General features: G+C 49.2%; 1 protein-coding gene across 1 annotated transcript; it reads right to left on the bottom strand.

Moving 5' to 3' along the window:
• Nucleotides 1-232: 232 nt before the first annotated feature.
• Nucleotides 233-20,808, bottom strand: ROPN1L (rhophilin associated tail protein 1 like). The gene is made up of 6 exons (XM_060007106.1): nt 20,679-20,808; nt 20,195-20,369; nt 15,993-16,116; nt 14,647-14,808; nt 4,240-4,415; nt 233-401 (listed from the first exon to the last, which is right to left on the bottom strand). Exons 2-6 carry the CDS (start codon nt 20,323-20,325, stop codon nt 305-307), a joined length of 690 nt encoding a protein of 229 aa, XP_059863089.1. The 5' UTR covers nt 20,326-20,369; nt 20,679-20,808; the 3' UTR covers nt 233-304.
• Nucleotides 20,809-24,289: the final 3,481 nt, after the last annotated feature.

Raw genomic sequence — 24,289 nt, forward strand, 5'->3', positions numbered from 1 at the left:
GGAGTTTTGAAAGAAGAAGAGATACAGCTGATTTTAAACTGCCCATTCCCCTTCCTACTCTGCAGCATCCAAACATTGTTTTACTCAGATCATTTCACTGCTGTGAATGTTTTGCATTAAGGTTCTTAGGAGAACACGGTGAAGAATAATCATTAAATAGGGCCCCATGATGCACTGGTCACATTCCATTAAAAGAAAAACTCACACTACATATGCATGTGGTTAATGACAAGTTTTATTTGATGCCAAGATTTTAAAAATCACTATTTTGACATTAAAATGTGTTCTTCTCTGTATTAATGGCCTATGTCTTCTGAGTTTTCTTTTCGAGGTTTTCTACATTTTCCTTTTTAGAACGAAGAAAATCTGAAAGTCCTATCATGCCATCCTTTCTAGAGTCTCTAAATTGGAAACAGATAAAGACACTTATTAGTAATTTCTTACTGCACACAATACAATTTTTATGGAATACAGTATAATTTATAAGTTTTACCTTAAAAAATTGATAATTTATGGTCTCAAATCAGTAATTCTTACCTCTAAAAATAAAGCACTCTATTCTCTTTTACAAAAAACGCACATATCTTTCTAGGTGAAAAACTCAGTACTATGTTTGCAGTTTTTTCTTTATTGACAACTCAAATTTTAGTCACTAGTATAACAAAAGTATCTTTCTATTTTAAGCATTGGTCCAGTAAAACTCAAAGGACTGTCTTAAGTCTATGAAACTTTGGCACTGATGAGTATATCTTTTGATTTTTTATCTATAGATAAAAGATGGTGAACATTAGTAAATTTCTACTAGCAACTTAGTAGATGTAAAAACACTGAACTGTAACAATGCTGATTTCCCACATCAGTGGGAAAATTAGAGCTGTCTTGAGGGCTCATATTTAAAAGTAAAAGGAACACAAGTTAGCGGTTCTAAAATATATTTTACCGTAAAAAGGAACCATCTCTTACGGGCCCAGGGGAACCACACCTGTGGGAGAGCCTCCCACTGTGGCCACCAGCCGGCAGTTAAATGCCCTTCTTTTTACCTTCAGCCCCTCCCTGTGGAGGTCAAGCCTACCTCCCCGTTCCTGGGAGTGTGAGCTGTACCCGCGTGGGTAGCTGGAGGCCACACTTCAGCTCCTCTGTCCCCATCACTCCTCGGAAATCACCGGTGCCAGGGGCACAGTGACCTCTGTGGCCAGCGTAAGGGACAGCTTTGGGGTCTGCCGCTCTGGACAAGGCCCCTCACTGCCCGCCCCCTCCCCCAAGCCCTTCCTGGCGTCACTTCCCCCGCTTCACTCTTCCTGCTTCAGGTCCTCCTTACTCACTGCCCCCACCTCAAAAAGGCTGGACTCCCGCTGCCCCACCCTTGGTGCTCTCCTCATACTGGGATGCCCGGCGTCCCCCTGGGAGGATCCCAGCCTGGGTCTGAGCTCCCTGACACGTCCTGCAGCACCCCCGCCCCGACCCCGCCACAGGCCCATCAACTCACAAGTACTGCCGCCCCCAGGTCCTTCCTGGGAGAGACACAAACATCCACCCGGGCTGGAGCCACTTGGGCATCCTGGAAGGCTCTCTCCCCTCACTCCTCACCTCCAGTCAGCCACCCAAATCCAAGCAGCACTAAAAAGCCTCTCGCTTCTTTGTCAGCTCTTTTCCAGACCTTCGCAGAAACCTCCTAGCTAGTCCCCTACATCTGCTGCTCAAGGGGTCTTCTAACCAAAATTCACCACCACGCTCCCTAAGACCTTCTATGGATCCCTAGTGCCACCAGACATAACCCGAACTCCTTAGAGGCTCCCGTGTCCCGCCATCTCCACCACCCGTGGGGTGCATTCACCGATGTCCCCCCAGCACCGCTCCGCGTGCAGACGCCACCCCAGGCTGCTGAACCCGCCGCATGGCTGTGCTCCACGCACAGCACGGAAGACGGCTTCACGGTGGGACCCAGGGCGGAAGGTGCTGCCTCATGGGCAGAGCCCCTTAGGGGAGGCCTTGCTGAGCTGAGGACCCTCGGCAGCTGTGCAGATGGGCGGGGTGTCTGAGGCCAGGGCAGAGGCCTGGAGTCGGGGCAAGCTTTGTCTTCTCCAAACCCAGGGCGGCGTGTGGCTGAAGCGCCGCGGGCGGGAGAGACGCACAGGCAGCGCTCACCAGGCAAACGGTGGCGGGTCGGGCAGGAATCAGCCCCTGGGCGCGAGAGGCCGGGAAGGCGTGGCGGGGACGTGACTCGAGTCATCATTCCCGGGGACGGTGGCCGCCGTGTGGGGAACGGCCGAGCTGGGGAGGTGCAGGCGGGAGAACCGGTGGGGCCAGAACCAGGGGCAGCGGCGGGTCCCGGGGGGAGGGGTCGGGGGGAAGGGGCTTCCGTCGAGAGTCACCCACGTCTTGTCCTGACCTAGTGGGGGGACGGTGACGCGGTCCACAAGCGGGGAAGCAGAACTGCGGAGGGGAAGGTCCGGGGGATATGGAGTTCTGTTGGGACGTGTTAATAAGCCTGACGTGTGCACCGGACCCACCTACACGGCCGAGGAGAGGGCGAGCGGGTGCTGTGACATCCGAGTGTGGAGGTCAGCGGCCAGACAGGGGCCGCGTGCCAGGAGGGGCTGGGGTCCCCGCGGGAGGGGACAGGAGAGGGGAACGGAGGGCCGGGCTCGGAGGCTGGCCACAGGGAGGGGGACAGGAGGGCTCTGGTCAGTGCGTGAGTGTGAGTCGCTCTGGGGCCTGGTCGGGGACGGCAGCAGGGGCAGGGGGCGGTCCCCAGGTCAGACGGCTTTAGCAGGACGCCAGGCCCCCCCTCGGGCTCGTCCTCGGTGAGCGGGCGGCACGAGCGGGCGGCACGGGGCGGCGGGGCTCAGGAAAGAGGAGGATCAGGGAGGGGCGACCGCTGGCAGCGGGCAGATTCCCCTGGGACGGGCGAGGAGAGGGCCAGGGAGTCGTGGTGTCTGGGGAGACGGGGAGGCCCAGGAGGATGAAGGAACCGCGGCCGCCAGACGGAGGTCTGAGAGGTCAGAGTGCGGGGCCGGCCGCAGGTGTGTGGAGAGGCGGAGAGAGACCGAGGCGCCGCAGCTTCGAGGGGGAGGGGAGAGGTTGCCATGTCGGTGGATGACGGACCAGAGGGAGGAAAAATGGGAGGACGGGGTCTGGAGGCCCAGTCCGGTGGCGGGTCCTCAAGGGGGTGCGCTTCTGAAGGGAGGAGGGGAGGAAGGGACAGGGAGGGCTGAGAGGTCAGCTCCGGGGCACCCCAGACGTGGGCGGTTGGGGACGGTGGAGGGCACCGAGCCTGGGAGGTTGTGATGGGCCTGCCGGGCGTGGGCTCTCAGGGGCCAGGCGGCGGAGCTGTCACCGTCACCAGCTCCCAGCGCTGGCTCTCTCGTGATCTGAACCCCCGACTACATCCCGGCACAGAGGCGGCACTGGGAGGCCTGGCGGCACTGGGAGGCCTGGCGGCACTGGGAGGCCTGGCAGCCTGGGGCGCTGCCCTTTCATCACAGGGCCTCCTCCTCCCTCTTGGCTTGCCTGAAGCAGCACCGTCACCACCCTTAGAGGGGCGGCCCTCCCCCCGCGTCCCCCCCCCCCCGTTAGAGGGGCGGCTCTTCCCCCGCGTCCCCCCCGCCCAGAGGGATGGCCCTCCCCCCGCGTCCCCCCCCCCCCGTTAGAGGGGCGGCCCTTCCCCCGCCCAGAGGGGCAGCCCTCCCCCCGCGTCTCCCCCATTAGAGGGGCGGCCCTTTCCCCTGCGTCGCCCCCCTTAGAGGGGAGGCCCTCCCCCCGAGTCCCCCCGCCGTAGAGGGGTGGCCCTTCCCCCGCGTCCCCCTCCCCCACACACAGGCAGCACAGCACGGGGCGGGGGAGGGCAGAGGGCACGGGGTCTCTCCTCACTCACGCCCTCCACCTGCAGGGACCCATTCGGTGTTTCATTGTTGAGAAATGTATTTACTTTTGAACATGGCCCGGTTTTAAACCATGTGACATCCCGTGTTTAAGAATCAAGATGCGTTTTGGATACATGTTTCTTAAGGACGAGATAAGTTGTCTCCCTCTGAAGTCTGCAGAGACCGGCACAGCCTCCCGAGGCCCGGGTATCCTCAGCATCACTGAGTGACACCTCGGGGCACAGCGTGTGCCGCCTTCCCTTCTACAAAAGGCCGGATTCCCGGGTACCACGTAATCTGAGAGCAGAGAAGAATGGGAAGAAAGCAGTCGTCCCGCCACCGAGACACCTGCGTTCCTGGGCCCTCGAGCACTTACATGCTGTTCTTCAGAGAGGAGAGGTAGGACTCCGTGTCTGATGCAGATATATCCCAGTCGAGTCCCGACAGGTAACGGTAGACGTAGGAGAAAGTCTCAAAGGGAATGCGCGCAGGCCCCCCCTCGGGGTCAGCAGTCAGGATCTCACACAGGTGCTTCATGGCAGTGTTCAATGACTAGAAACACCACAAACCAGGTGGAGAAACGGTTACTACCAGGATTCACTAAACTGAAAGGAAAGACAGCAGCAGAATAAACACCTGAGTACATTTTACAGAAGTTCTCTCAAAAGTACATCCTCTCGGTGTGAATTAAGAACTAGGGGAATTTATAATTGCCTTAAGAAAGAAAAAGAAAAGGGTTGATCGAGATGTATTGTAATTGGCCTGAAAAAAATTTGATTCCCAGATTTTATTTATTTATTTTTTAAATAGAGTTAATTATTTTATTTATTTTTGGCTGCATTGGGTCTTCGTTGCTGCACGCAGGCCTTCTCTAGTTGTGGCGAGTGGGGGCTACTCTTCATTGCAGTGTGCAGGCTTCTCATTGCAGTGGCTTCTCTCATTGCGGAGCATGGGCTCTTGGCATGCAGGCTTCAGTAGTTGTGGCACATGGGCTCAGTAGTTGTGGCTCACGGGCTCTAGAGCGCAGGCTCAGTACTTGTGGTGCACGGGCTTAGTTGCTCCGTGGCATGTGGGATCTTCTTGGACCAAGGATTGAACCCGTGTCTCCTGCATTGGCAGGCGGATTCTCAACCACTGTGCCACCAGGGAAGCCCCCAGATTTGATCTTACGTTAAATGGGAATGACTCTTATAGCAGAAATTAACACAACACTGTAAATCAACTATACCTTAATAGAAAAAAATCTAATGAGGAAAAAAATAAAAGAATTAAAATTTTTTTTTAAAAAATGGGAATGACTCGGGACATCCCTGGTGGCACTAACATCGAGCAGCTGCCACTGTAGGGAGGACAGAGCTCAGACAGCAAGCCTAGGAGACAGACTAGAACCCTCCAGAGAAGCTCCCGTGGGAATGAATCTGGGCTGCACTCACAAGGAGAAACAGCAAGAAAAAACCGGTGGGATGGCTACAGAGGACAGTCCCCAGGGGAAAGGTGCAGGTTTAGGGAAAGTCGCACGCAGACCTGCTTGACCAGAACAGTGACTGTGGGGGAAGTACATCCCATGGCCTCAGGGACACGCAAAGGGCCGGAGCCAGTCTGTGTAAATTTTAAACCACACATTCATTCTCTCTCAGTGTCTGCGGGTCAGGAGCCTCGGCACTGCTTCGCCGGGCCCTCTGTGAGGCTCCAATCGGGTGGCAGCAAGGGTTTGGTTCTCATCCAGAGGCTCGACTGGTGAGGGATCCACTTGCAGCCGCCCTTAGGGAAGGGCAGAACTCACTCCCTGGGGCTGTAGGACTGGAACGGGGCTGGACTCTTACTGGCTGTTGGCCGGAGACCCCCCTGAGCTCTGAAAGGCTGCCTGCAGTTCCCGACACGGGGGTCTCCCTGAGGTCCTCTTACAACACAGCCGCTTGCTTCTTCGAGCACCAGGAGCTGGACCAGGTTCTCATGGTCAATATCAGAGAAAAATCACCTGTGCTTCCGGCAGCAGGAGAGGAAAGGCAGGGGGACTGAAATGAGGTTCTTGCACAGAAGTTGCGAATGGCTGGCACCCTCCACGTCCCAGGGACCCTCTGAGAGCCTGACTTGGCATCTCATTTACTCGTTACGGTAACCTCATGAGATGAGGCCAAGGGGGCCCAGAGAGGCTAACTTGTCCCAGGTAAGCCAGCTGGGACGGGACGCAGGCAGCCAACCTCCTGAGCTTGGCCGTGACCACCACATTCCACCACCGCCAACAGTCACTGGGCTGGCTCAGGGAGCGAGTGACAGGGCTTACACGTGCCTGGGTTCCAGGCATTCGGCTGGACCATAGGAGCACATCTCCCCCATCGCCATCAGCTGGGACTCGGGGCGTCTGCAAAGCTACCAGCCATGCCCCACCCCGACCGACAGCCCTGCTGAGACAGAATGCACTGGGGTGGGGCTGGGGCAATGGCGCAGTCCTGACGTTAGCCCAACTCTGCGGGCAGAACGATGCTCTAGTTAGAAAAATGACGGCATTCATTTCTCCAAGGAAAACTGCCCACGCCGGGCCCCCGATAGGCTGTCCTGAGGGAGGACTTGGTGAAAACAAAATTGTGTATTTTACTGGCTCCTTGCTTGAAACGTCTCAGGGACGCATTGCTACATTAGATGCTGCTGTTTTAGCCCACACAGCGGAGGGCAGTCGTCGCGAGGGTGGGACCTGGGGCGGTGGGGGGAGGTAGCTGGCGAGGAGCCTGCACAGGAGCGCTGGGTGACTGATGTTCCAGCGCTTCCGAGGAAGAGCTATTTAAGGAAAAAACACATCAAAGTGTTCTGGCATCACTTCCCTCTGCAAAGGCGAGATGACATTACCAGTGTTGATGTTTCTGGCAAAAAGATTTGCAGCAATTTTTACACCCTAAAGGATTCATGAGGCACCTTGCCTGGTTTGGGGACTTTGTTTCCTACAACAGATTTCTCACTTCCAAGGGTTGTGCGCTGTCAGGCTACTGGCTCACCAGCCACAAGGACGGACCCCTCCCTGGCCAGCGCCCCCTTCTCCAACCGCCTGCCCATTATTCCCTGGTTGGAAATTCGTCCAGGAGGAGGTGGCTGCACTGTCTGCAGCCCAGAGTGCACGCCTGAGCCGGATCTCAAATCCAAGTGGAGACGCGTGAGAAACACGGGCGCTGCGGCCTCCTGAGCATCTCCAGCGCCAGTTCCGTGGGTTTTTCCAGTTTCAGAATTACAGCTGCTCTCGTGACGACACCATGAGCCACCTCACAGCTCCCACCATGTCCCTTTTACCTGCAGGAAAATAGCAATGTGGACAATATCCTGACTGACCCTTTGAACAGAGTCAGGACCATGGGGGTCTCTCTCCTGCCCTGTGGCCTGAGCTCAGGGTCACACAGCGGCACTGATTCCAAATCTCAGTTTTAAAAAGCCTACAACACAGAATTAAAATGAAAAAGGGGAAGTAACTGACACTGCAGAAATACAAAGGATCATGAGAGATTACCACAAGCAACTCTATGCCAATAAAATGGACAACCTGGAAGAAATGGACAAATTCTTAGAAAAGCACAACCTTCCGAGACTGAACCAGGAAGAAATAGAAAATATAAACAGACTAATCACAAGCATTGAAATTGAAACTGTGATTAAAAATCTTCCAACAAACAAAAGCCCAGGACCAGATGGCTTCACAGGAGAATTCTATCAAACATTTAGAGAAGAGCTAACACCTATCCTTCTCAAAATCTTCCAAAATATAGCAGAGGGAGAGACACTCCCAAACTCATTCTATGAGGCCACCATCACCCTGATACCAAAACCAGACAAAGATGTTACAAAAAAAGAAAACTACAGGCCAATAGCACTGATGAACATAGATGTAAAAATCCTCAATAAAATACTAGCAAACAGAATCCAGCAGCACATTAAAAGGATCAAACACCATGATCAAGTGGGGTTTACCCCAGGAATGCAAGGATTCTTCAGTATACACAAATCAATCAACGTGATACACCATATTAACAAATTGAAGGAGAAAAACCATATGATCATCTCAATAGATGCAGAAAAAGCTTTCAACACCCATTTATGATAAAAACTCTCCAGAAAGGAGGCATAGAAGCAACTTACCTCAACATAATAAAGGCCTTTTATGACAAACCCAGGGCCAACATCGTTCTCAATGGTGAAAAACTGAAACCATTTACACTAAGATCGGGAACAAGACAAGGTTGCCCACTCTCACCACTCTTATTCAACATAGTTTTGGAAGATTTAGCCACGGCAATCAGAGAAGAAAAAGAAATAAAAGGAATCCAAACTAGAAAAGAAGAAGTAAAGCTGTCACTGTTTGCAGATGACATGATACTATACATAGAGAACCCTAAAGATACTACCAGAAAACTACTAGAGCTAATCAGTGAATTTGGTAAAGTTGCAGGATACAAGATTAATGGACAGAAATCTCCTGCATTCCTATACACTAATGATGAAAAATCTGAAAGAGAAATTAAGGAAACACTCCCATTTACCACTGCAACAAAAAGAATAAAATACCTAGGAATAAACCTACCTAGGGAGACAAAAGACCTATATGCAGAAAACTATAAGACACTGATGAAAGAAATTAAAGATGATACAAACAGATGGAGAGATATACCATGTTCTTGGACTGGAAGAATCAATACTGTGAAAATGACTCTACTACCAAAGCAATCTACAGATTCAATGCAATCCCTATCAAACTACCACTGGCATTTTTCACAGAACTAGAACAAAAAAATTCACAACTTGTATGGAAACGCAAAAGACCCCAAATAGCCAAATCAATCGTGAGAAAGAAAAACAGAGCTCGAGGAATCAGGCTCCCTGACTTCAAACTATGCTACAAAGCTACAGTAATCAAGACAGTATGGTACTGGCACAGAAACAGAAATACAGATCGATGGAACAGGATAGAAAGCCCAGAGGTAAACCCACACACATATGGTCACCTTACCTTTGATAAAGGAGGCAAGAATATACAATGGAGAAAAGACAGCCTCTTCAATAAGTGGTGCTGGGAAAACTGGACAGCTACATGTAAAAGAATGAAATTAGAACACTCCCTAACACCACAGACAAAAATAAACTCAAAATGGATTAAACACCTAAATGTAAGGCCAGACACTATAAAGCTCTCAGAGGAAAACATAGGCAGAACACTATGACATAAATCACAGCAAGACCCTTTTTGACCCACCTCCTAGAGAAATGGAAATAAAAACAAAAATAAACAAATGGGACCTAATGAAACTTAAAAGCTTTTGCACAGCAAAGGAAACCATAAACAAGACGAAAAGACAGCCCTCAGAATGGGAGAAAATATTTGCAAATGAAGCAACTGACAAAGGATTAATCTCCAAAATATACAAGCAGCTCATGAGCTCAATATCAAAAAAAAAAAAAAAACAACCCAATCCAAAAATGGGCAGAAGACCTAAATAGACATTTTTCTAAAGAAGATATACAGATTGCCAAGAAACACATGAAAGGACACTCAACATCACTAATCATTAGAGAAATGCAAACCAAAACTACCACGAGGTATCACCTCACACCAATCAGAAAGGCCATCATCAAAAAATCTACAAACAATAAATGCTGGAGAGGGTGTGGAGAAAAGTGAACCCTCTTGCACTGTCAGTGGGAATGTAAATTGACACAGCCACTATGGAAAACAGTATGGAGTTTCCTTAAAAAACTAAAAATAGAACTACCCTATGACCCAGCAATCCCACTACTGGGCATATACCCTGAGAAAACCATAATTCCAAAAGAGTCATGTACCACAATGTTCATTGCAGCTGTCTTTACAATAGCCAGGACATGGAAGCAACATGAGTGTCCATCGACAGATGAATGGATAAAGAAGATGTGGCACGTATATACAATGGAATATTACTCCCCATAAAAAGAAACGAAATTGAGTTATTTGTAGTGAGGTGGATGGACCTAGAGTCTGTCATACAGAGTGAAGTAAGTCAGAAAGAGAAAAACAAATACTATAAGCTAACACATATACATGGAATCTGAAAAAAAAAAAAAAGGTTCTGAAGAACCTAGGGGCATGACAGGAATAAAGACTCAGATGTAGAGAATGGACCTGAGGACACGGGGAGGGGGAAGGGTAAGCTGGGACGAAGTGAGAGAGTGGCATGGACTTATATATACTACCAAACGTAAAACAGATGACTAGTGGGAAGCAGCCGCATAGCACAGGGAGATCAGCTCGGTGCTTTGTAACCACCTAGAGGGGTGGGATAGGGAGGGTGGGAGGGAGACGTAAGATGAAGGATATATGGTGATATATGTATACGTATAGCTGATTCACTTTGTTATACAGCAGAAACTAACACAAAAATGTAAAGCAATTATACTCCAATCAAGATGTTAAAAACAAAAACTAAAAAGCCTGCGACCCTTTTTGTTTCCTTATCCTCGCAGCTTTCCTAATTTACAACGTGGTCCTGGGGATTACGGCCGGTGCCGCAGGGAGACACACATTCTCCAGTTGGCCGGACATGGTGCTGGAGTGAAGCCAGTCCATCAGGCTGAAGGGACGGAGGGGCTACCAGGCCCAGCATCCGCCAACCCCACCCCTGCTTCCCCACAGAGGAGACGCTCAGCCTGTGGGGCAGCGAGCCCGGGGGCCCACGACCAGCTGCTTGGTCAGCAGAGGCAGTTCCTAAACGTGCCTGCGGCTGGACGCCTGCACTCACATCAGGGCCACATCTCTGCACTGGCCGCAGGGGTGGGCGTCTCAGAATGGACTTGAGAGGCCCAGCGGGACCCTGAACTGGGGGCCCTGGGGAGAGCGGCCGAGAGCGAGCCAGGTGCTGCCTGCAGCGCACAGGGCATCTCGACGAGTCACAGACAGCTGACCCAACAGGCGGAGTGGACGCCGTGGAGTGGACGGGGCAGCAGAAGTCTCTGTGGCGCGTGCGGGCAGAGCAGCCAGACTGCAGCTGGTCCAGAGCCAGAGCTGTTGGGAGGCTGACACAAAGATTTCTGGGGTGCGGATCACGTGAGGACATAAAACGGTATCAGTGGGAAGGCCTAGGAGATGTTACTCTCTGACACGGTGTCCCAACCTGAGGGCGGCGCACTCCCTGGGCTACAGGGGTATCCTCAGGGGCCCCTCCATCCCCCGCGTCTACCGGTGGCGGCACCTCCGGAGCCCGTGGTCTGAGTCCGAATCCTGCCCGACCACCTCCACCTGAGGCGCCGAGCCTCTGCCCACAGCTCGCCACCCTGCGATTCGGAGAACAGGACTCTCCTCCAAGGGCTGCTGGGAGGACAAAAGAGAAAACAGACAAAGGGCTCCGAACATTCCCGCACCTGGTAAGAACCCTAGAAACGCTGGCCGTTCGTAAGCAGTACGTTCTGATGGGAAATTACGTGACACGCGCATATGTTGGCAGCTGTACACACGGAGGGATGCTCTCGTGAATGAAGTGCAAAGGCTTTTCAAACCCGAACCAGAGGCAGGTGGGTAGTTTGTCATTACGGGCTTTGTCAGTCATGTGTGGGTGCAATAGGGACTTGGGCCACAAGTTTTTACATTACAAAAAAGATGTCCATACTTAAAAAAACAGATGACAAATGTTGATCCACCTCTTAAATGCTTAGGACCCCTGATGGGGCTGCAGAAACCTAAGGTGAAGGTCACAACACAAACTTGTTTTCGCTTCGCCCGGCAAGGGAGAGGTGCCCACAGACACGGCCGGCCCCCGACGCTCCCCCACCCCGTCTGAAGCGTCGATGTGAGAACCAGAGCAGCGCTCGGGGCTTCGATGATGTACCAGACGTCCCTCCACGGGCAGGGGCTGTCGGGACGCTCGGCACTCAGGGCGAGGCCCACAAAAAGCCACACCGACAGACGTCCCTGGAAGGAACAGAGGGTGAACGACGCGCGTGGCTCAGACATCTGAGGTTCCAATCTTTGCAGAGAACTCGGTTCATCTGACTAGAGTGGCTCCGAAGAGCAACTGAAGAGTCACAAGCCGTGAGACGCCGTGGAGTGGGCGGGGCAGCAGGAGTCGCTACGACACGTCCAGGCAGAGCGACCAGCGTCCAATTTCACAGAAGTCCTGTGTGCGACGAGGTGGACAGCAGTGACCCACGAAAGCGTCCTCCTCACCTCGTTTCACTTCTTCATCTGCTCCTTTGTGAAGGTTTTCTTTTTTAAGCGTAAAGACAAATGCTAAGATGCCAAATTAGATGAAGAAGCGTCTCCCAGAAGTCACAGCACTGTGCTCCGGGGGCATCTCCAAGCTACCCCGCCAATGCGGGCACTCGGTGCATCAACAAAACAAGTGCCGCCTTGGGCCTGGCTCCTCCTGGCCCCCGTGGACCCAGAGCACGGCTGTCAGCCCTGCACTCGGGGTACGGGGGTGGGCAGGCCAGGGCAGAGCTGGCATCTCAGGCTGCGAACTTCGCCTGGATATGAAAGTATGAAAGGTTCCCCGCTTTCCACAGTGAGAAGGGGGCCACTGGCACCAGGAGAGAGTCAAAGGCCAACAGCAAAGACTCCTGGCAGAGGTGGCTTCCTCAGGGGACAGGCCAGGGTCCCACACTGGCTGACGGGGATAAGTGACACGTTATAGGAAGAATAGAGAAGCGTGTGTGTGCTGTTTCCCTGTCCCTTCCCCAGCAGTCACTTCAGAAAGGAAGCTCCATCCTTAACAAATGTCTCCATCTAGTGTCACACCCCACACACAGTAAGAGGTCTTATCTTACAAAACAGGCTTGGTTTGGTTTGAAATCTAATGGCTGATTCTCCTGAGTAGGGAGGTAGAAATTACAAAGATGGATCCCCAAATATGAAATAGTCTAATTTCTCATCATTATAAAAATCTAAATTTCACAACTAAGTTTAGAGGAGCAAACCATAAAATCAAATATTAGTTATTTATTTTATATTATTAAAATCTTGCTTCCAGAGTTCCAGATGAACAAAGCAACATAAAATTTCCTCCAATAGGGCTTCCCTGGTGGCACAGTGGTTGAGAATCTGCCTGCCAGTGCAGGGGACACGGGTTCAAGCCCTGGTCCGGGAACATCCTACATGCTGCAGAGCAACTAAGCCCGTGCATCACAACTACTGAGCCCGTGTGCCACAACTACTGAAGCCCGCGCACCTAGAGCCCATGCTCCACAACAAGAGAAGCCACCGCTATGAGAAGCCCGCGCACCACAACGAAGAGTAGCCCCCCGACCGCTGCAACTAGAGAAAGCCCGTGCGCAGCAACGAAGACCCAATGCAGCCAAAAATAAATAAATTTATTTTAAAAAAAATTTCCTCCAATGAAACCCCGCTGGGATTCTCCCTGGTGGCCTCTGAGCCTAGAGGAGGGAACTTGGTCTGAGGTGTCCAGCCCAGGGCTGACCGCTTTCTCTATGGCTGACCGGAAACACCACGTGTGGGCAGGTACACAGCAAAAGGAAGCGACTAGCCTAACACCCGACTTTACTGGGGTTTCAGAGGTTCTCGCTGGGACCACTAACAGAACCAGTAAATTGCACTATATTCACACAGCAGAGGAGATGAATGAACCACAGCGTCTGTAATGATACAGATGAATAAAGAGAAATCTACTTGGCAGCGAAAAAAAGTTCCAGAAGATTAGTAACAACATAAAGTTAAAACCAACTAAATGATGTATTTCTTGGGGTCCATATGGGATCAATGGGAAGCGTGAGATCAGGGGAGCTGATGCTTCAGGTGTGGGCGGCAGGGGGACGGGTTGGAGGTTAGTTGTGTTAGTGGTTTAGTTGTGTTAGTGGTCACGCAAGGTAGTGTTACATAAAGTAATTCTTAAAAGTTAAAACAGAATTAAGGAGGCTGATGCGTGGACCCGAGACGAGGGCACCCCATGAAGTGAGGACTAAGAGTTAGCCAGTTACGTGCTCTGGGGTCCAAAGACTGAAGGGAGAGGGTAGCAAACTTTGCTCGTCTCTGCAGTAAAGGGAGCTAGCTCTCTTTTCTCAACCCCTTTCTTCACAAACTTAAAGTGGTAACTTTCCCTGCACTTGACCCGTGTGTCTCACAGGGTGACTCAAATACTAAGGCTAAGGAGAGATTCTAGACTTCCACCCCCTCCCTACCACACCCACCTCCCTTAAGGGACGTCTGTGTCTTCATTCCTTTTTCTTCTTCGTCGTCTTTTTTTTTTTTTTTTTTTGGCCGAGCCACCTGGCTTGTGGGATGATCATAGCTCCCCAACCAGGGATCAAACCCATGCACCCTGCAGTGGAAGCGCGGAGTCTTAACCACTGGACCACCAGGGAATTCCCTGTGTCTTCATTCCTAAGTTGTATGAGTTATACTTTTTAACATCAGCAAGGTATCTACAGTATTAGTTACTAATAACAGATTTTAACTAAAATAGAAAATAATCTTATGCCTCTTTGCACAGATGAGGGCAACATAGTATCATTTACCAAGTGACATGTAGTTTAATAAAAGTCACTGATTCATTCTCTTCTAAAAACTAAACACATTTTAACAGTATCTGTATGGTTTGTCTACTGTTAACATCTTTTAAATTGAGGCATTCATAAGTACTTAACTTCTGTAAACTAAAGTAACTATAAGCCTAAAATACAATAAACATCTGAAAAAAATTGCTTTTCTAAGACAAGATTACTAAAGTAATGAAAGTGTTGCTTCGGTTACTGAAACACCTAAATCATTTTTAAGCCAGGCCTGTGAGCACACAGAATTATTAATATGCTACTTATAGGTACGTACCCCACCAAGCATGCTGCATCCAAGCGCTAAAAATTTTATCTCCTCGATTTTGTCTTCGCAAGGATCCAACTGCAAGAGAGCTCTGAATTTTTCTACCGGCAGGCACAGATTTTTCCATTTCCGCTCAAGATCTGCTAATTCCACATATTCCTTGTGGCTACACTGTTTAGAAAACACAGCATGACACAATCTACGTTAAGTTTAAAAGCCCCAAGAAGTAATAGAACGCTCTTGAAGACTTAAACAGAGCACCCATCCCCTTTCAAATATGAACTCTGAATTCACTGCACCATTAGCCCTGGGGAGGGGAGGGGGGGATGTGTGTGTCTGGGGACAGGGGATGCACAGGCAGAGAAGGGGGCTGGGAACTAGAGACTGGCAACAAGTTACTTCTCAAGAGAAAAAAGGACTGGGAAACAAACATGGCATAATGTTATGACTTAATAAAATGGGCACACAGACATGGCGTACATGATTCTCTATTGTCTGCCTGAAATACTTCACAATACAAATAAAACTCCAATAAATCAAATAAAATCCAACCCTGAAACATGCTAACAGTTAAATGGGGTAAATCTCAACACTGAAAATAAATTTATTCCTTCTACTCTTTTAGACAACTTCATGAAAACTGGTAACTCCTGTGATCTGCTAGCAATATTCTGCGTGAAAGAGGTTTGAGCAACTTTAGCATGTCTTTTCCCAAACTACCCCTTGCAGTGATTATTCGTTTTCCCTTAAACTAGACATGGGAAAAATCTAGAAAAACTAGAAATGGGAAAAATCTCGTTTCCAGAAGTCACTGCACCCCGAACAGGAACACAGGACTTCGAGATGTAGAATGGGGACGAGTCGCTTTAAAACTCAGGGTTATACCACTGAGGTTGTTTTTAGCAACACAGCCCAATCATTCAGATAAAATACACTTTCTATGAACTTTCCAAGTGAGATGGTGGGTCTCGAGGGCTCTCAGGAGGGCTGGAAGCCAGACGCCCGAGGGCAATCTGTCTTTCAGATGAAGAAGGTGGCGGATTATGTTAGCATAGTTTTTACAAACACATATTTCAAGAAGGATCTTGCAACTCCCATGTCTAAAATTTCATATTTTCAGATATTTTTCTTAGTCTAGCAGCCTCTTGCATCTGAATTCGGTAGTTAAAAGAAATTATATTTCTATATAATCATGAGTAGCTATCTTGGGTTCTTTAAACCAGAGAAAGGCCCTGAATCCAAGATTCCTTCTTTGAATAAACCTTGAAGGTTTACTGCAGGGAAGGCGGGGCTTGCACGGAGCTTTCTGTGGCGTTTTATCTCAAGTTCAGCTGACTGATAGCAAACTCTTATACCTGCTTGTGCAAAACTTTAAGGAGTCCTTGAGTCAGGCCTGTGTCTGTTTTCTGAGTAGCCATGGGTATTTCGATTCTGTCTTTTACAGGAAGTGGATCTCCTCTTGACAAAGCTGAAAAATACCTAACAACGACAGACATCTCTGAAGGCTCATCAGCACACAACCAGCCCCTGAATTCATGTACTTCTGTCAATGAACCCAGAGGGCGACAGTGATGAGGGAGGACAGTGCTGGGTGCCCTGGCCCAGCTCCTGTCCCGGCTCCTCCACTCAGCTCTCCGACTTCACCTCCACCCGTGCCTCAGTTTCTCTATCTGCACCGCATGGACAATGGCAGCCCCGGTCTCAGGGCCCTGGTAACAGGTGCTACACTTATCCAGCGAACGCCATCAGAGTCCTGAGACTGCCAGGGGATGTGGAGGTCGGGGCCCCGCATGACCCGAGTGCAAGGTCATGGTCCGTCATGCCACTTTGACAGTTGAGGGTCTTGGCCTTGCTTTTTGAGGGGCTTGATTTCAAGCATCTCTGCGCCTATTCAGCTCTAAGGCACCCAGAGCAGGGAAATCACTGTTTGGCTAAGTCAGGTGTGGACCTCCCCCTACCCTTCACTTTTCCTGCCTGTTTTTTTTTTGTTTGTTTGTTTTTTAGTATTTTTTTCCCTTAATTGTTCCTTTCTGGGACACGGATATTACTGCTTAAACTGGGAATAAGCTGGGGCACAGAGACAGTTTGGGGCAACAAGTCAGGAGGGGGTGTACACCTGGGCTCTGGCTGGAGGGGGGCAGGGTGCCAGGCAGGGTCCTTCTGTGAAACTCACTCCTCTTGGGCACGTGTCAGCCGGGGCCGGCGGCTGAAGCCACATCATTTGCTGCCCCCATGACTTTACCTCCATCAAAGAAATGACATATCCAGGAAAACAAAACACTAAATCATCCACGGCCACAGGTAATAACTTAAAAGATATGAGTAGGGCTTCCCTGGTGGCGCAGTGGTTGACAGTCCGCCTGCCGATGCAGCGGACACGGGTTCGTGCCCCAGTCTGGGAAAATCCCACATGCCGCGGAGCGGCTGGGCCCGTGAGCCACGGCCGCTGAGCCTGCACGTCCGGAGCCTGTGCTCCGCAACAGGAGAGGCCACAGCAGTGAGAGGCCTGTGTACCGAAAAAGAAATAAAAATAAAAGATATGAGTAATGATGGCTACCAAAGGGGAAATGGTGGGTGGGGAGATAAACTAGGAGCTTGGGATTAACATACACACTACTCTATGTAAAACAGATAACCAACAAGGACCTACTGTAGAGCACAGGGAACTCGGCTCAATATTCTGTAATACCCTATATGGGTAAAGAATCTGAAAAAGAATGGATAGAATCACTTTGCTGTACAGCCGAAACTAACGCAACACTGTAAATCAGTTCTACTCCAATAAAATTTTTAAAAAAGATATGAGTAAACAGAGACATCTCTGATGTAACAAAATGTAGATAAATAGGTATTTGTTAGGCTAACAGAAATGTTATATCTCATCCCCTTCTTCTCTCTCCACCCCTCAAATTTGACTTTGTTTTCACGCTTTTAGGACAAGTCCAGTCATATTTTGTGAATTTAATAGTCTGAGAGAAAGCTAAAAGGCAGGCAGTTAGACAAACGTGGACCTCAAGACCTACAGGGCCAGGTTGAGGGGGTGCTTCACTTTGCCATGTTCCGAATTAGGGTTTTCAACGATTTCGCGGACTTTACTCCTCACCACGCGTCAAACCAATCACCAGGCTCGGCCCAGCCTCTAGCGCAGCGCCCCTTCCCCAGGAAGGCACTGGCAGCGTCTGGAGACACTTCTGGTTGCCACAAGTTGGGGTGGATGGTGCTTCTGGCACCTGGTGGGGGCAGGTCAGCAGGCCACCAAGAACCCTCTAATCCACAGGACAGCCCCACGCCCCCCAAAGAGATGTCACTCCAAAGCAGCCATAGAGCTGAGGTGGAGGAAGCCTGCCTGAGTGGCCAGGCCAACTTGTGTCACATGCCCTCGAATATAAGGCGCACGTGAGCACAAGCCTTCAGGACTCAATGACATCATCATGTACAGCCAATTAGCCGCTGCGTCGTGGCAGAGGCTGGGGGTGAGGCTCGTCTGAGAAGAACCCTCCCCTGAATGCGTGCTGGAACCTTCCACAGCAGTCTCTTCCAGACGCACCCTGGCTTTCTGCTTTGCTTTCCGGTGCTTTTCCCTTCCTGTCGTGGCCCTCATGTTATACGCTGTTTCCTCTTCTGCCTTGTCTTAACCCCAATCACTACGAAATCTTTCAAAGACCAATTCACCCTCTTCTGGATGACATCTCTCCCTAACAGATTCTGTTCTGAGAGAGTTGGGACACATGACTAATGCTTGCTTTTTCTCCTAAACTCCAAAACTGCTCTTAAGAGTAATTAGCTGCATGGAACATTCAGAAATTTCTCGATTAAGCCTTTTAAATTAAAGTGAAGCTTAAAATAGTTGTCTCTAAAGTGTTACCAAATGTAATGTTCCAAGAAAAAAAAAAGATTAAATCTTGGAATGTTTGGTAGAGAACAAATAAACTCTTATGAATCAGTTGTATCTCTTATTTAGGCTTGAATAATGGTTAATACTAGAGGCCACAATTTTGGGCAAGAACCTTGAGAGAGTCTTTCAGAAGCAATAGACAGAAGCATTTGTCAGAAGGCAAAGTGCTGGATTAACCAGTAGCCTCTGGTGGCAGGTGCAGTAAGGGCCCCAAAGACATCCTCATCCTAATCCTGGAAGCTGTGGATCTTCTTCTACACGGTAACAGGGAGTTGGCAGATATTGAGTGAGGATTTTTTTTTTGCGGTACGCGGGCCTCTCACTGTTGTGGCCTCCTCTCCCGTTGCGGAGCACAGGCTCCGGACACGCAGGCTCAGCAGCCATGGCTCACGGGCCCAGCCGCTCCGCGGCATGTGGGATCTTCCCGGACCGGGGCACGAACCCGTGTTCCCTGTATCGGCAGGCGGACTCTCAACCACTGCACCACCAGGGAAGCCCGAGTGAGGATTTTGAGATGGGAAAATCATCCTGGCTTATCAGGATGGTTCCTAAATGCAATCACAAGTGTCCCTAGAAGAGGGAGGCAGAGGTAGATGTGAGGATGCCAGTATTGGCGATGGAGGTATGCCAGGAGCCAAACAATGCAAGGAATGCAGCTCTAGAAGCTGGAAAAGGCAAGGGGAGGGATCAGACTCTCCCTAGAACCTCCAGAGAGAGCAAAGTCCCACCAATATCTTGACTGTAGCCTGGGGAAACTGATTTTGGACTTTTGGCTTCCAGAACTGTAAGAGAATAAACGTTTCTTGTTTTAAGCCAACATGTTTGGTGGTTATCTGTTAACAGCAGTCATAGGAAACTAATTCACTTTGGTCACACGGTTTAGGGAAGGTCAGCAAAATTTGACGGGCTAGTTACTAAAAAATATTAAGTTAAATTTATACTGATTCTTGGGACCACAAAATTGAGTTTCCGAGTCTGAATTTGTTTACTGAAAAAGGACAAAGAGCCTTCCTATAAAATCAACAGGGTTTATTTTAATGGTTCTAAGGTCTGTTGAGTTGTGACTTTTAAAGTATTAATGTCTGTTCCTGGAAATGGTTAGAATGTTTGCTGCAAGAAACTGCGAAGATTCATGTGTTGTGAACTAAGCTGGGCAGAGTTTGACCTTATAGCAGCCTTGGGATGGTTACCCCAACGTGAACCAGACCTTCTGGTTCCAATAAACTCCACAGGTACCTAATCCTGGAGGGTTCTCTGAAGACAAGGAACATAATCATAAGATTCCTCCTTGTAAAAATCATTTCACAAATAAAGAAACTGTGATAGTTTGACTTTGTAACACAATGCAGAAACTTTTTACCCAGTGTAACTGTTTTATAAATTTTAGTCTACCTGCATAAATACCACTCTCCAACAATGGAGCTGTCATTGCTTTGTAGATAAATGAGCACTTTGCAGTAATTTCTGGTCTCGTGGTCAATAAAACCATGATGTTTCCTAGATGGTACTTTAAGGTGTAGATACCACCAATGCTAAAGTGAAAGTTTTGCCGGTACCCTAAGTGTCCCGAGCGTTGGACCACTGGTCCAGGAAGGATTCACTAGGCACGACTGGGCACGGGGACGGGCCGGCTCTCCCAGGCGCTGGCCCTGGGGCGCTTACCCCGCGGACCACTGCAGCACGTCGGCGGGCTGGGTGCGGATCGCAGCCTTGGTGAACTGCTTCAGGATGTCCGGCAGTTCCGGGGGAATGTGGATCTGCTGCGCGCAGAACATGGTGTCGGGAAGAGGCATCGCTCTCCGCAGACCAGGACCAAGCTGGGAAGAATCAAGGTGTGCTGCGGGTCGAGAAAGGGAGGGTTGGTCAGCCTGGGGCGCGGGGGAGACGCGACGGCCACGGGGCTCAGGGCCCGGGGTCCCGGGTCCGGAGTTTGGAGCCTGGGGGAGGACGGGGGTTTAGGGCGGGACCGAGGTCCGGGATCCTGAACCAGGTCGGGGTTCCAGGTTTAAACTGGGCCAGGCCTGGCCGCCCGCCTTTCCCCGGGTTTGGGGTGGGGCCGGGGCCAGGGCCCGGCCGGAATCCTAGGTTTGGGGGCGGGCCGAGAGGCCGGCTTCGTGAGGCGCGGACGGCCGACGAGGGCTCTTACCCGCTCCTTCTCGGGCTCCTCGTAAAATAAGGACCGACCGCCAGTTCTAGCAACAGCCGCGACACGGCAACTAGAGCGCAAGCCGCAGCTACTGCTTCGCAGCGGTATCCAGGCAACCGAGACACGCGCGGGCCCTGCGCCTCTGGCGTCGCGCACGCGCACAGGACCCGAGCCGAAGCCGGCCTCAGGCCGGTGCTGGAGGAGGGGGCGGAACGCGCCTGAGCAGTGTGGCTTCGGCGCCCCCTCTGCTTTAACAGATAGCTCACAGCTGCACGAGCGTAACATTTCCCTTAGGAAAGGGCCTTTTGATAGATTTCCCACTGCCAAATGTGAGCGGCGAATTCCCAAAGGACCCCCCCCCCCCTTTCCTTGGCATGGCCTCCGTGAAGCTCTGGAGCGAGATGCCTCGTAGACTCCAAGGTAGGAAGCCATTAAAGTCCTGGAGGCTGGTGTGTGCGCGCAGCACGGGCCTCCCTGAAGGAATCTGGCCCCTGCCTTCCCAGACTGACGTGTCTGTCCTAGACGTGTCTGACCTCGACGCCTTCGCAAGCGCTGTTCCCGTGGCCCAATCGGCACCACTTAGTGAACTCACTGGCAGTTCAAAAGCCGCTTAAGAGTTTAGACAGTGGGCAGTTTCCAGCTAAAAGAAGATTCTATTTAACTTGTTTTCCTAAGTAAGATAGGACGGTTGAGCCAATCTAATCGGGTCTAGGAGAAAATAAGCTACCTTTTCCGATACAATAGTTTTGGGTCCAGGGGTAGGAGAAACTGTTCCATTCTGGTGGATGCTGACCAGGGCAGCGTACAAGGTGTGAATCCTACCTAGTTTAGGGGTCTCCTGGCTGGCTGCTGCAGCTGCCCTTAACACCCACACTGAATGAAACAGGCCCTGAGACCCACCTCCCCTCTCGACACGAAGGTGAAGAACTAGAATGAGCTGTCTTCAGGAGGGGCCAGTGACAAGCCCTCCTTCCTTCCCTAGAGGTATCAACCCCCAAACACAACTTCTCTACTGGGCAACTTACCTACCAAATGAAGACACACACGTTTCCAAGTTAACAGCATTAGCAAAACTGAAAATAGGCACTATTTAATGTTGATGACGATATGGGGAAACGAGGAATCTCATACACTGATGAGAGGAGTGTTAATTATTACATTTGGGGGCAATTTGGCACTTTAAATATGTTTGATGATTTAGCAGTCTTACTTCTAGGAATTTATCCTGCAGAAATACTAGTAAAGTAATATGGACAAAAATGTTTACTATAGCATGTAATAAAATGGGTTAACCAATTGCCTTTCATAAAAGTTAAATCATAATCTTATCCACACAATGGAATACAATACAGCTAAAAGTTTTAAATGGGATAGCTACTTATGTACTGACATAAAAAGATGCTCAGAAATATAAAGTGAAAGAAGCCACCTGCAGAGCAGCCCAGGGCACGTACCACCCGTGTTGATAAGAGCATCAGTGAACGAATGCTTATGCAGAGCACAGTCTGGAAGCAAACACCAAGCTACTGACAGTGCTCACCTCTGGAGGATGGCTTTCAGGTTTTATTTTAACCATATATACATTATTCTGATTCATTTATTTACTTACCCAACAATATTTATAGAACGCCCAATATGTCCCAGGACTGTCCTGGAATACAGTAGTAATCCCCACATAGTTTTTTTTTTTTTCAATCTCTGGAGCTTACATTCAAGTGAGGGAAAAACATGCAAATACAAACAAGATAGGTAAACTGTACAGTAAGTTAATACGAAAGAGAAAAATACAGCAGGAGACAGGAATGCCCAAGTAGCTACAATTTCAGATAAGCCTCCCTAAGAAAGACATTTTAGTATAGAAACGAGGAGGTTGGGGAGAGCTTGGAGGAAGAATATTAAGGCATGGCAAACAGCAAATGCAAAGGCCCTGAGGTTTGACCTGTTGTGGAAAAGGGGAGGCTGCCTGGAGCACAATAAACACAGGGGGTGATGGGGCAGAGGGTGTGAACTTGTGAAAAGTTCTGTTCTGATTGCTTCTATCTTCTAAGTGAAATAGGAATAAAAATCATCAGCCAAAAGTCAGGAAGGCGGAGAAGGTGGCACTTTGAGGAAGAGGAAGGTGTGAAATGGTCAAAGACAGTATATGAACATAATACTTTTTAAAATTGAGGTGTAATTAACATTCAGTAAATTGCACAAATTTAAACTGTACAGTTTGGTACACCCTGACATGTCAAACCAGAACTCCATCAAGATAGTGAACACATCCGTCACACACATGCGTCCTCTCCGCCCCGTCTCTTCACATGCCTGTGAAATCCCCCCCACGTCCCTCCTTGCCAACCCCTACCTGCAATGATCTGCTTTCTAGATTGCTGTAGGTTACTCTGTATTTTCTAGAATTCTATATACATGAAAAGCACACAGTACACTTTTTGTCTACTTCCACTCAGCATCATCATTTTGAGATTTGCCCAAGCTGTATATACGGATAGTGAACTGCTTTCTGTTGCTGAGCAGTATCTCATTATATGGATAATCATTTATCCATTCATCAGTTGATGGGCACGAGGATTGTTTCCAGCTTTGGGTTAGTACAAATAAAGCTACTATGAACACGCACGTGTTTAAGTCTTCATACGGACTTACACGTTTTCTTTTGGTGAAGACCTAGGAGTGGTAAGTAAACAGATTTTAACCTTTTAAGAACTGCCCAGCTATTTCCCAAAGCAGCTGTACCATTTTACATTCCCTCCAGCGGGGCGAGTTCCGGTTTCTCCACATCCTCCCCACCATGTGGTATGGTATTTTTAGTGTTAGCTATTCTCATAGGTATGAACGGGCATCTCATTGTGGTTTTAATTTGCATTTTACTTATGGCTAATTCTGTTGAACATCTTCTCATGTAATTTGCCATATATATATATATATATATATATATATATATATATATATATATATATATATATATATATCTCCTCTTCAGTGAAGTGTGTTAAATATTTTGCCCATTTTTAAAATGGGCAAATAGGTTTTCTTACTACTGAGTTTAGAGACTTCTTTATTCCGAACGCATTTTATCAGAAATGTTCTGTAAATATTTTCTGCCACTCCATGGCTTGTCTTTGTTTCTCTAAACACTGTATTTCAAAGAGCAGACGGTCTCAATTTTGATAAAGCCCAATTCATCAAATTTTTCTTCTATGGATTGTGCTTTTGGGGTTACAACCCAAGGTTGAATATTTTCCCCTTGGTCTTCTTCTAGAAGTTATATAGTTTGGGGTTTTAACATTTAGGACTGTAATCCATGAGTTAATTTTTACAACTGTTGAGATATGGATCAGTTTTTAATCTTGTATCTGGACGTCCAATTACTCCAGCACTATTTGTTTGACTTCTGCACCTTTGTCAAAAAGCAGCTATCTGTATACATGTAGGTCTATTTCTGGACTCTCTATTCTGCTCCATCACACCTTTGGATTTGTGCAGCTAGCAGAAGGGATTGCTCCATTTAAGCAAAGAAAGGAGTGAATGAGTGGGGTTCTCGTGTATGAAGCTTCTTGTCCTAAAGAAAAGTTACTGAACAAACATGGAGAAGCAGAAAGACATGG

This window comes from Delphinus delphis, chromosome 3, assembly GCF_949987515.2.
Source record: "Delphinus delphis chromosome 3, mDelDel1.2, whole genome shotgun sequence".
Lineage (NCBI taxonomy): Eukaryota > Metazoa > Chordata > Mammalia > Artiodactyla > Delphinidae > Delphinus > Delphinus delphis.

What these genes read in the sequence shown, in the direction of transcription:
- ROPN1L (XM_060007106.1), bottom strand. Translation starts at nt 20,325, where the DNA reads ATGCCTCTTCCCGACACCATGTTCTGCGCGCAGCAGATCCACATTCCC. An exon ending in TTAAAGTTTTGCACAAGCAG is followed by an intron (nt 14,809 to 15,992) that starts GTATAAGAGTTT and finishes TTTTCTAAACAG; the next exon opens with TGTAGCCACAAGGAATATGT. An exon ending in GATGCAGCATGCTTGGTGGG is followed by an intron (nt 4,416 to 14,646) that starts GTACGTACCTAT and finishes TGGTGTTTCTAG; the next exon opens with TCATTGAACACTGCCATGAA.